At 38.8% G+C, this 13514-nt stretch overlaps 1 protein-coding gene across 1 annotated transcript in view; it reads left to right on the top strand.

The window, feature by feature from the left end:
* Positions 1-3582, top strand: part of TACR3 (tachykinin receptor 3) — a 135775-nt gene extending 132193 nt beyond the window's left edge. Inside the window, exon 5 of the mRNA XM_075285764.1 lies at positions 2964-3582. Coding sequence (XP_075141865.1) covers positions 2964-3285 — 322 coding nt within the window. The 3' untranslated portion in view covers positions 3286-3582. The remainder of the gene's footprint in view (positions 1-2963) is intronic.
* Positions 3583-13514: the final 9932 nt, after the last annotated feature.

The raw sequence follows: 13514 nt of genomic DNA, 5'->3' as shown, positions 1-13514 counted from the left end.
AAGTGATCAAAGCAATAACATTTCCCGAAAATGGTAGAACTAAAAAGTACACCCAGCCCCGGAAAAAAAGACGCCCTATGCATCCCCGTACACTTACGTATAAAAAAGTTACGGCCGTTGGAATATGGCGACTTTTAGAAAAAAAAAATTAACACAGTTTTGGATTTTTTTTAAGGGGTCAAAGTGTAAATAAAACCATATAAGTTTGGTATCCCTGGAACCGTACCGAAACAGAGAATACAGGGGACATTTCATTTTGGCTGCACAGTGAACGCCGTAAAACCAAAGCCCGTAAGAAAGTCGCAGAAATGCATTTTTTCTTCAAATCCACCCCATTCTGAATTTTTTCCTGCTTCCCAGTACATTTTATAGAATAATTAATGGTGGCATCATGAAGAAAAATTTGTCCCGCAAAAATTAAGACCTCATATGGCTCTGGGTGTGGAGAAATAAAAAAGTTATGGGGTTTAGAAGGAGGGGAGTCAAAAACGAAAAACGAAAATCAAAAAATGCCATCGGTGGGAAGGGGTTAAGATACTTTACAGATGAGTCTATGCATTATAGGTATCTATGTATCAAATGGAAGAATTACCATGTATCCATTAATCCAGAAGTCATACAACCTTAATACTTTTCCTTCCATAAAATTACATCTGATCCTTTTTAGATTGAAATGATCCAATATGTATATTTAATTCTAGCTTTATTATTGACGTTTATGAATAAACAATTAGATACTGACATAAATTGGGCATTTATACAGACTAGATATTATACAGATATATTTTCCAGGCATCAGGTGTAAAAACTGTCAGCCAAAAATTATATATTGCTATAAGCTTGGCTATTTCCAGGTGTATTCATGCATTATAATAACAATCCTCTGTGCATAAATCATACAATTGTTTATTTAGGAGCTATCTAGTAACAATATTCTTTACATCTTGGAAATGTATACCAAGTTCCTTTTAGGGAGATTGTAATATGAAGTAAGCAATCCAATATAAATATTCGATTTTATTTTCATGCTTGTTTTGTATTCACAAATAACAAAACATTGGCATAAGCCAGGTAAGTTCATATACTAGGTATGGCCCAATTCACAATGCTGCTTGAGGTACTTTTCTCTCCGCATTATTCGTGCAGATACTGAGTGGAAACCACACGGACCCCATTGTAGTCTATGGGGTCTGTGTGGTTTTTTTAACTAACCGCTTTCTAATGGACATAGGTTTCCATTCAGGGGGGGGGGGGTCTCCAAGCGAACTTCCCGAACAGAAACCTGAATGCAGATGTGAACCGGGCCTATGCTGTAGGTAAATAGATACAGAATAGCTTCAATATTTGTTTTTCCTTATATGAGAGCCTTTTAATCAATTTTTGCTCTGACTGTCTGATTCCAGTTCCAATTGGACGATTGAGATGTCAATCTACCTCATGTAATTAAAGGAGGGGCAACATGGTGGCTCAGTGGTTAGCACTACAGCTTTGTAAGCCTATATGGGGCTCACAATCTACAGAAAAAAAAAAAGGTCCCGGATTTCAAGGGAAAACGCCAGATAATCTAACTGACAAAACGCATGTAGGGATAAGCATTTCATTCATAGATAGATCACCAATAACTCCATCCTATTCTCCATTGCTGTTAGCTAACTGTGTAGAATATTTTGCCAATACACACTCGCAACACTTTTGTTTCAACCCAAGCTTCAGGCAACAAAGTTGGTACTGATACTTACCTTTGGCATGTAGCCGCAGTGTCTAGGCTCTGTGCACTAGTGAAGATTTGAAGCCTCATTGTTAGAGAAATGCCCAATAGGCAATTCACCAGTAGCTGCTGCTGCAACCTGGGAGGAGCTGATAAGACGCAGACTGAGCCCTGATACTAGGTCCACCCCATGTCTCTACCTGCTTGCCACGAATACCCTAGCAGCAGTGGACAACTGGATGATGGTCCCTTCCTATGGTAAGTGAAACACAGAATGCAGACAAGACAAACTACAAGAAGGAGATGTCAAACTAGGCAAAGCTTCGGAACCAGATGGGCAACGAGGTACAAAATCTGGACCCATAAAAACAGTCAAGAGGTCAAAGCAAGGTCAGAATACAGAATATCAGAGAGAAAGTAATATGCTGACATGCTCTAAGAGACTAACAACAAAAACCCATGTGTGGACTAATGGGGTGTATATGTGAAACCTGGAATCCGCTGCGATGTGATTGGAAGGTAAAATGTCTATCACAGAGCAACTAAGATGAACTCTTTACCAACCAGAACTAAGAGTATTTACTGGTCTGATACACTGAAACAAAGTCCCAGCTGTTCTGAAACAGAATATGGTGGAGAAGTCTCACGGAGTATTGCGAGGCTTTGGTCCCGAGGTTTACACAGATGGCCTTCAGTTTTACATCTAAATTTATCTTCACATACCAAGAGTGTCTAGACTATTAATTAACATCACTACTATGAGCCCCATAGGAAACAATGGAGATAATAGGCCTCAGTTCTATAGCCCTATGGGTAATATCTACAAGTGATTTAACACTTGCAGTACATTATAGCCAGAAATAGCTTGCACAAATTCTTATTATAGGACTAGAAGAACAAACCAGCTCAACACCTTGTTATATTTTACTTTACTATCAAATCCACTGCCTCTTCAACTTTCCCTTCCTTCTCAATTTATGTACAATTTTTTTAGTTAGTATATGCAACAGTGGATATATTTCATTTTGTATATTTAAATTTGGAGAAGTCACTTCATTTCTTAGTAGGCAGATCTATGTTTTGTCTACTCTATGTGCATCAGCGTACATTAGATCTACCTTATAATATGTTAATATATGTGGCTCAAGTTCTCCTATAAACAACACTATATGACAACAGATATGTAAAAGTCATATATATAATTCCTCTCTTATTTTCACCTTTTAAGTCCTTTTATTGTTTTATTTATTGACAGATTCCGTGCTGGTTTCAAAAGAGCATTCAGATGGTGTCCATTTATTGAAGTGTCCAGTTATGATGAGCTAGAGCTCAAATCTACCCGATTCCACCCAACTAGACAGAGCAGTCTGTATACAGTATCCAGAATGGAATCCAGCATGACTGTTGTATTTGATCCAAGTGATGGTGAAAACTCGAAGTCTATTCACAGCCATAAGAAAAGAGCGGCTTCTAGTGAATCAACTTTGAATGGTTGTTCCCGAAAAAATTCTACAGATGCCTCCACAAATTCTATTTTCATCAGTTCACCCTGTACATCAGTAGATTGTTATTCATGAATTGTGATGTAGGCAATAATAACTGGATACTGGTTATTTATTGTGTAATGAAATGGGCATGACAAGAAAAACAGACTGTCCTATTTAATGGTAAAAAAAAAAAATGGCTGTTAATATCAGTGCAGTTTATTTTTTCATGCATTTAATCCTTGTGTCCAAACATTGAACATGGCTCATTGTAAGCTCCTTATCTCTCACTATTATAACGTTTCAAGTGTTTGTAGGTGAACGTAACGGCATAGTGTTGGCTTGTGTACTATTTTGTGCTGTTTTGTGAATTGCCACAGCAATTATTGGCATGCCTTATTATTTTTATTATTTTCAACACCATTTGTAGACAAAAAAATAAAGTTAAATGCTATGGCACACAGTTTATATTAAAAAAATGTAATTGTTATACCTGCCAATATAGAGGATAACAAAAGGCATTTCTTAGTTATTAGGGAGCGTTCACACTACCGTCATTGTCCGACAGGTAGTGTCCGCTGCTAGTGTCTGTTCAAAATCTTGCATGGCCTTTAGTAGCGGACACTAGCTGTGTCCGTGACATTTTTCATTCATTTAAATGGCGATCGGGTGCGTTGTTTTATACTCCGTGCCTGTCCTTAACTGTCCGTTCCCAAAGATGTCTGACTTTTCAAGCGGACAGCAATTAACCTACATGTCGGTGTTTGCTGTCCGCTTGAAAAGTCGGACATCTTTAGGAACGGACACTTAAGCACAGGCACGGAGTGTAAAACAACGCACCCGATCGCCATTTAAATGAATGAAAAATGTCATGGACACAGCTAGTGTCCGCTGTTAATGTCCGTGCGAGATTTTGAACAGACATTAGCAGCGGACGCTACCTGTTGGACACTGACCGTAGTGTGAACGCTCCCTTAGAAAAACATACTCTGAGACTCCCATTTAGGCTAAGGCCCTACATAGTTGAAACACTGTTATTTGTTGCGATTTAGCTTTTTTGAGCCATACTCAGCAGTGAATTGAAAAAGAAAGAAAATTATAAAGTAAGCACTTCAACATTTCCCTTCTGCTTAATCTATTCCTGACTTTAAAAAAAAAAAAAAGGCAGCAAAATCTACAACAGAAAATGATGCTTAGGGCCTTAGCTTAACTGTCAGAAGTATTATGGCTCTGTTTAACAGAACTATGGAGATCAAAATAAACCCAAAGGCTGCAGGATAGAGATTCAATGTCTCCTCCCTGCAGAAAACTGCTACATAACTTGAATTATCAATTGCATAAGCCATAACTACAATGCATGGAATATCTAAATACTTTTCTATAGTCTCAGCACTCAAATTCATGCGTCACTTTCTCTCTCTCTCTCTCTCTCTCTCTCTCTCTCTCTCTATATATATATATATATATATATATATATATATATGGACAGAGAGAGATGAATGTGTACATATATATCTTCTCATGTAGACATATTACAATATATTCACCGTACTATGTTCAAAACAATCTTCAGTTCAGGATATTACGTTGTTTTTATAGACTGGGGTCTTTCCTTATCCAGTACTTGCTTACAAAGTTTTATCTAAAGTTTTCACTAAAATGGTTCTGTACTAACAGTGACTGATGAGATATCCTTAAAGTAATTCTTTAAATGCAGTGCCCCCGTCATCCATGTTTCAGGGTCTGGCAAGGTCAGTCAGTTTCAATTGGTGTTCATTCACTTGGAAAGATATTTCTCTATGGAGGCGCAAAAGCTATTTGCTCTATTATTTGTCCCCATTTGCTACAAGGAAATTGTGGTACCTAAACTTCATTTTATTTTATTTTTTTTTAAATGCAGATTGTGAGCCCCATATAGGGCTTACAATCTATATCATTCCCTATCAGTATGTCTTTGTAGTATGGGAGGAAATCCATGCAAACACGGGGAGAACATACAAACTCCTTGCAGATGTCTTTGGCAGGATTCGAACCCAGGACCCTAGTGATACAATGCTAACCACTGAGCTACCATGTTGCCCTTCGTTTTACATATATAAGATATTAAATTTTAATTGTCATACGATATACTGCATACTAATTGGAAGTCACCTTTTCACAAAGATTAAAACATAAATATAAAAATAATTGTGGGAAAGGGAACTAGAATTTCATTTTACAAATATTATGTATAATACGAAACATCATATGACATACTACCTACTAGCTAGACGTCACCTTCTCATAAAATAATTGGCAAATAAAACAATGGGAGAGATGGCCATGCCTGCAAGAGCTTACAATCTACTAGGAAATAAGGGTGACACAGAAGGTTAAGTACTTGCTTTGTACAATGGTCCTGTCATCTTTTATACAACAATAAAGATATTATATACATAAAGCTGCAGATTAATAGTTAGACATTGCAAATTTAGTCAGGCAGTCTGAAAAAAGTCAGATTTATAACAGTGGAGGATGTTGGAAGATAAATATGGCATATCTGTGGACTGTCTATGTTCACTTTGAGTCAGAATTTTATGACACAATTGTGGCACACATTTTGGCACATTGAAGCCACACCTCTTTTTTGGGATTTCCACTTCCACAAGTCTAAAAATTTTAGCACAAATTAGTTGTGCCAAGATGCACCACAGGTGATGGTAAATCTGGGTCTTTATTAGAGATGAGCGAGTAGTACTCGATCGAGTAGGTATACGATCGAATACTACGGTATTCAAAATATTCGTACTCGATTGAGTACTACTAGCTGTTCGAAGTTAAGATTCGATGCAGAACCAGCGTTGATTGGCAGAATGCTATACACTGCCAATAAACGCTGTTCTCTTACCTTTAGAAATCTTCTCCCTGCGCAGCGTCCCCGCATCCTCTTCCGGCTCTGAATTCATTCTGCCAGGCATCGGGCCTGGGCAGAGACGACTGCGCATGTCCGCTTGTAGTGCGGGATTTGATAGAATGTTGCGTACCCCTGAAACGAGCATTTCCCCCCATAGACTATAATGCGGCTGTTCGAATCGGATTTCGAACCCTGAACATTTTAGTGTTCGCTCATCTCTAGTCATTATCAATGTCGAGGTATGAAGTGCATTTAAAGAGGACCTTTCAATAACTCACCAAATCCACCTCTTTGATTGTTCAATAATTCTCTGCTCCATTGATTCCAAATGTTTTCTATAGACTCCACCATTCCTGAGTAATCAGTGTTTTTATTTTTGGCACCTAATGCTTATTAGTTTCTCTACTGTCACGTGGATGGTTCTGGACCAGAGCAAACAGTCTGGACTACCCATCTGACAATAGGGAGCATAGTATATTGTGTGCTGAAACTAACAGAAATGACTGCTGAAAAATGGTGGGGACCAGAGAGAAAAATTGCCAAAACCAGTGGACTGATACCTGTTAAAGAATGCAAAGAGTTGGAACTGGTAAAGAGGGAGAAATGTCCTCTTTAAAGGTATGGAGCATGTGGGATCATTTTAGATAAGAGGATCAAATTTGGTGGAATAACACAAAAAGAATTGGACAGGAAAGAGTTAAGATGAAATGTGATAATGCAATTTTAGGATATGACCCAAACTGTGGATATTAAATATTACATTACAGAAACAGATTACCCAGCGTAGTAATGTAAAGCATGAGTAGGGTGATAGACATAGATAAAGTTGTGATATAGTAGAGCAGTGCAACACTGTACTAGAAATATTACCAAATGTTTGGCAGCAATTTGAATAGGCAATGTCATCTCAACAAACTCTATATAAATGAGGGGAAGAAAGAACAGCACTGGCTGTAAGTAACTTTGCAACATTTCTTATCGAAAAGAAATGATTCTTCATGCTCTTATCAGGCAGCTCTTCTCCACGTACCAGCTCCAAGAGTAATGAATACTATAGATACAGCATGTCGAGTGGGAAACCGCTAAAGACTGCAAAATGCAAACCATATAATGGTGAGAAATAGTGTCGCTCCTCATGTACACACGAATAACAGCTTCTCCTAAAATGTCAAAGAAAACAACAGGTAGGCTTTTAACCCCTTCCCGACATGCGCCGTAATAGTACGGCGCGTGTCGGGTCTGTAACTATGGCGACCGCCCGGGAGCCGGGCGGCCGTCATAGCCGGGTGCCGGGGACCGATCGGAGGCATTAACCCCTCCGGCGCTGCTGTCAAAGGCGCCGGAGGCGCCATCTTCCCGGCGGCGCCATTTTGGCAGGGATCGCCGGCTCCTGGAGCATGCTCCAGGGCCGATGTCACGTTGCCATGACAGCCGGGAGCCTTGTTAAGGGCTCCCAGCCAGTCTGCAAATTCTGTCTTTTGCAGGCTGGTGTATACAGCCTGCAAAAGAGATGATGATTTTTTGCAATGCATTGCAATGCATTAGCATTGTAATGCATTGCATTAGTGATCAGACCCCCTGGGGTTCAACACCCCTAGGGGGTCTAATAAATGCAAAAAAATAAATAAAAAAAAAAGTAAAAAAAATATAAAAAAATATAAAAAGTATTAAAAGTTCAAATCACCCCCCTTTCCCTAGAACAAATATAAAAGTAGTTAAAAACTGTGAAACACATACATGTTAGGTATCCCCGCGTCCGAAATCGCCCGCTCTACAAATCTATAAAAATATTTTTCCTGTTCGGTAAACGCCGTAGCAGGAAAAATAGTCAAAGTGCCAAACCGCCGTTTTTTCACTGTTTTAATTCTGATAAAAATTTGAATAAAAAGTGATCAAAGCAATAACATTTCCCGAAAATGGTAGAACTATAAAGTACACCCGACCCCGCAAAAAAAGACGCCCTATGCATCCCCATACACCTATGTATAAAAAAGTTACGGCCGTCGGAATATGGCGACTTTTAGAAAAAAATTTTAACACCGTTTTGGAATTTTTTTTAGGGGTCAAAATGTAAATAAAACCATATAAATTTGGTATCCCTGGAACCATACCGAAACACAGAATACAGGGGACATGTCATTTTGGCTGCACAGTGAATGCCGTAAAACCAAAGCCCGTAAGAAAGTCGCAGAAATGCATTTTTTCTTCAAATCCACCCCATTCTGAATTTTTTTCCTGCTTCCCAGTACATTATATAGAATAATTAATGGTGGCATCATGAAGAAAAAATTGTCCCGCAAAAATTAAGACCTCATATGATTCTGGGAGCGGAGAAATAAAAAAGTTATGGGGTTTAGAAGGAGGGGAGTCAAAAACGAAAAACGAAAATCAAAAAATGCCATCGGCGGGAAGGGGTTAAAAACGTCATCAAAAGATAAGAAGGATATTATCCAAAACAGCATTTAATGAATTTATCCAAAGACATCCATTCAACACTAAACAGAGAATGTCACAATCCATTCTTTTTGCATAATTTTGTAAACCTAACTTGCCTTCTTCCCTGACAGAGTATTGTGACGTGAACTGAATGTAATTCTTTGCTCCGTGCTCAGCTAGCCACAGCCATTAAGGTATTTTTACAAGCAATTTAGTTCTAAATGGCAGGCAGGTTGCATCGACTGCCTTCAGCTTTAGTACAAACACTTACTTATATTCTTTCCTTTCAGTCCTAAATTCAAAGGATCTTGTTCATTCATTTTGAACTGGCTTCAACATTCAGGTCTATTGGAGATGGAGTATGACTTCCCACATAGAAATATTTTGTACAAAATAAAATAATATCTAAAATACAAACCAGTCTGGCTGAAAATCATGTCCAAATTGTAATATAACATGTATACCTCTTATTTCTTGTCTACCGAGCCCTGATTCTTTGAGTCTCTCTTACATTCATATCATTCTATCATATCTATTTTTCAAACTTCTTTTTGTCTAAGGCTCCACATAGTGAAACACAGCAAAAAAAACGCAGTCGGAAAAACTATGGCAGAAACGCATTGTTTTTTTCCACATCATTTTTCATTACATTTTTACAGAGCTTTCCTCTGAGGACTCTCTACCCTTATTAAACCTATAGGGAAAGCAACAGCATTTCTGCAAATATAATTGACATGCTGCGATTTTTAAAAATGCGAGAGATTTTGAAAAAGCAGATTTTACGCTGCAGATTTTTTTTCTACTATTTATGTATGGGATTCGCTTTGCAGATGCTGTAAAAAAAACTGCGTTTTCGCAATGTTGGGCTTCAGTCTTGCAGAAATGCAACTGATAAAAACATTGCGGAAAAGCAGCTTTTTCTGTTGCAGATTTTGCTGTTTTTTTGTTTTTTTTTTGAGCCAAAGCCAGGAGTGGATTGAGCAGAAGGAAGAATTCTTGCGAATCCCATGCCCACTTTGCAGTAACAACCACAGCACAGACACACTGCAATTTCCAAAACCAGCACAGTTTTGGAAATCGCAGCATGTCAATTATATCTATGGAAACGCTGGCGGCTTACCTGTAGATATAATTGTAACAGAAAGTCCATGGAGGAAAACACCGCAAACTATCTATTTAAAGCGCTGCAGAAAGAACCGTGATGCGTTGCTACCATGGTTTTTCCCGCAGCGCTTTATAGCTGCGGGTCGTCCCGTGCGGCATTAGCCTTATACAGTATGAGCAAAGTGAATGAGATTCTGGTTAATAACATGCCATTCCATGATGTGGAAAAACTGCATTTTCAAAAACCCGTGGAAATGTTTTCCCTATAGATTTAATAAGGGAAGAAAAACCTCAGAGAAAAACTCTGTTTTTTTCCACAGCATTTTTAGCCTGTGTTCCACCACTTGGGGCCTTAGCCTTAAAGAGGACCTTTCACCATATCCGGGCACAGGCAGTGTTATATACTGCCAGAAAGCTGACAGTGCGCTGAATTCAGCACACTGTCGGCTTTCCCGATCTGTGCCCAGTGTGAAGAGCTTACGGCCCGGTACCGTAGCTCTTTTATGGTCAGAAGGGCGTTTCTGACCATTAGCCAGAGACGTCCTTCTGCCTCGCTGCGCCTATCACGCTGTGCTGTGGAGCGGGGAGGAACGCCCCCTCCCTCTCCTGATAATACTCGTCTATGGACGAGCTGTGTGAGCAGTGGGAGGGGGCGTTCCTCCCCGCTCCACAGCACAGCGCGATTGGCGCCGCAAGGCAGAAGGACGTCTCTGGCTAATGGTCAGAAACGCCCTTCTGACCATAGAAGAGCTACGGTATCGGGCCGTAAGCTCTTCACACCGGGCACAGATCGGGAAAGCCGACAGTGCGCTGAATTCAGCGCACTGTCAGCTTTCTGGCAGTATATAACACTGCCTGTGCCCAGATATGGTGAAAGGTCCTCTTTAAGAAGTTATTTTAATGAATAAATAGAAAAAAAATATGGCAGGACATTGTTATATGTTTTATATACACATTTATAGAAATATATATATATATATATATATATATATATATATATATATATATATACAGTATATATATATATATATATATATATATATATATATATATATATACACATACGAATATATATAAGCTTTCCAGAAAATATCCACTTTTGTCAAATAATATGAATACCCAGTAGTACTGAAAGGTTTGACTTTTATGTGTTAGTAAAAAAAAATTACAGTTTCTGTGTATTTGATTCATTTGAGTTTTTTCATATTATACCAAAAACGAATGCATTGTGTACATCATAATTTTAATATGCTTTATATACATTTTATTTGCAAGCACATTTTATATATTACATTTTTTTATATAATTTGTTTCCAAGCCTATATCCAGATATAATATATTCATTGCCTTTAGAATATATAGTGTCATTTAAGAAGAATGTGATATAATGAAATAAAGAACAAAATGTTCATGAAAGCAAATAATAGTGAATGTATGAGTGTGTATTGAATGGAAGGAACTGCATTCCTGCTATATTGAAATAGCAACACTGACTTCAAAAGAAGATGAAACAAATAAACCGAAAAACAGATGTCTCCTGATCAAAGACAATCACACAATATAGATTGGAAAAATTTATGAGTAGTCACCATCATAATTAAGAATGAATATGTATTGTGGGAAGTTATTTAATCACTTACTTTTCTATTCTTCAAGTATCACTAGAAAATATAAAAAGAACTGTAATTAAAATACACTGTTGTACGTTCTGCGGGTTGCATTACATTCTTATTTTAACTAATATCCCAAACAGCTCCATGAATAATAATAAGCGAATGCCACAAAATGGCTTCATTTAAGCTGTTAGAATTGATACTGATAAAATCAGTAATTATATATCCTTAAATTGAAGGACTGCTTTAAGAACCGTGTGGTTTTTTTGGTCCAGCATTCTGAGCTGACTCATTTTATAACTTCGTTGCAGCAGTTAGAGCTCCGTTTTTCCAGTCCAGAGCTCCAATTCATTTGTACTGTATAAACATAGAGCTAAGTTATGGCTGCTTCTAGCTAGTTTACTGCATACATATTATTATAGAAGCTTCACAATTTCCATACTAAAGCTATGGTCACGCTAGCACTGCATGACTGTTTGGGAATTCCATATTGCAGAAAAATATAGAGAGAAAAGTCCTGCAAGTACCCCACAGATATTACATTAATTTATTTTCCACAAATTACTCCATAATAGAGGTTGACAGGTGAATCTGTGCAGAGTATATGACGGTATAAGGAGGTGATATAACAAGGCAAATAAATTATACAATCCATCCATGGATGTTTGGTACAGTCAGGGCCACACTGCTAATGAGGCGAGGTGAGGCAGTTGCCTCAGACAGCACTTTCTATGGGGCAGCAATTTGACAAGAAAACAAAAATTATCTTTTTTTTGTAAACTAGCCCAAGACAGGCTGCTCTGAAAACAAACTGAAGCACAGTATATGGACCTTGAAAAAAACACTAGCATTTTTTTCACCCGGTTTTTGCCAGTTCCACGTGGATTTTCCGCCTCCTGTTGACTGCGTACATTTTTCAGGCGAAATCTCAGGTATAGAAGAGTTGACACAACTCTGCTACATCTCAGGTGTAGCAGAGCTGTGCACTCTACACTGCTACATCTGAGATCGAACCACAATGGAGACTGCTGTGGACCAATCTTAGACTCCGCCTCCTCACAGACGAGCCTCCGGCAGAACCAGCATTGATTGGCCGAATGCTGTACACTGTATGGCATTTGGTCAATCAACACTGGTCAATGCATTCCTATGGGAAAAAGTCAGCTCACGCATATTGCAAGCTGACAGGGATCCCGACCAGATAGAGCCCCAAAGAGCTGGGTGAGTGACATTCCCACCTAAATAAAGGTAATCCATAGCTAACCCTGCCTGTACATCTATCCCTGTCTCCCACTCAGCTCTGCTATACCTGAGATGTAGCAGTGCTGTGTCAACTCTGCTATACCTGATATGTTGCAGTGCTGTGTGCTTATCGCTGCTACATCTGAGATGTACCAGCGCTGTGTCAACTCTGCTATACCTGAGATGTAGCAGAGCTGTTTCAACTCTGCTACATCTGAGATCAGACCACAATGGAGAATACTGTGGCCCGATCTTAGACTCTGCCTCCTCCGGCAGAACCAGCGTTGATTGGCCGAATGCTGTACACTGTATGGCATTCGGCCAATCAACGCTGGTGAATGCATTCCTATGAGAAAAAGTCAGCTCCCGCATAACGCAAGCTGACAGGGATCCCGACTAGCATATAATGGGCGGTCACGAGATAGAGCCCCTAAGAGCTGTTTGAGTAAAATTCCCACCTAAATAAAGGTAATCCCTAGCTAACCCTGCCAGTACATCTATCCCAGTCTCACAGTCGCATAGTTCACAGTCTCATATGACCCGAATCTGAAATCCACTATTCGTATAAAGTGGAGGTCACCTGATTTAGCCAGCCAATTACTTTTTCCAATTTTTTTTCGATGCCTACATTGTCGTATTTCCTGTCCCACCTCCCCTGCACAGTTATTGGTGCAAAAAATGCGCCAGGGAAGATGGGAGGGGATACAAATTTTTAGTGCATTTGCTGCGTGGTATTCAATTGGAATTGAATATCTTGAACGTCCTGATATTCGATCGAATACCAATTCGATTGAACGCCATTCGCTCATCTTCATCTCTATTAGTTACATGTACATTTTCTCTGAAACACTCTGGTGTAAAGCAAAGTTGAATCTACTGCTAGGTTTCCTTTAAGATGTTATTTGTATCTGAAAAGCCAAAATGAGTAATATCTATATAAAGAGTACTCTAGTGCCATCAATATTAAATGGCTCAGGAAATCACCATTCAAAAAATTTGCCATTGTAAAATTCTTTCTCAATCTAGCTAAAAGC

Source organism: Leptodactylus fuscus, chromosome 1 (assembly GCF_031893055.1).
Source record: "Leptodactylus fuscus isolate aLepFus1 chromosome 1, aLepFus1.hap2, whole genome shotgun sequence".
In the NCBI taxonomy this organism is placed as follows: domain Eukaryota; kingdom Metazoa; phylum Chordata; class Amphibia; order Anura; family Leptodactylidae; genus Leptodactylus; species Leptodactylus fuscus.
Note: the sequence above shows the minus strand (reverse complement) of the source record. Positions and strands in the feature narration are given on the sequence as shown.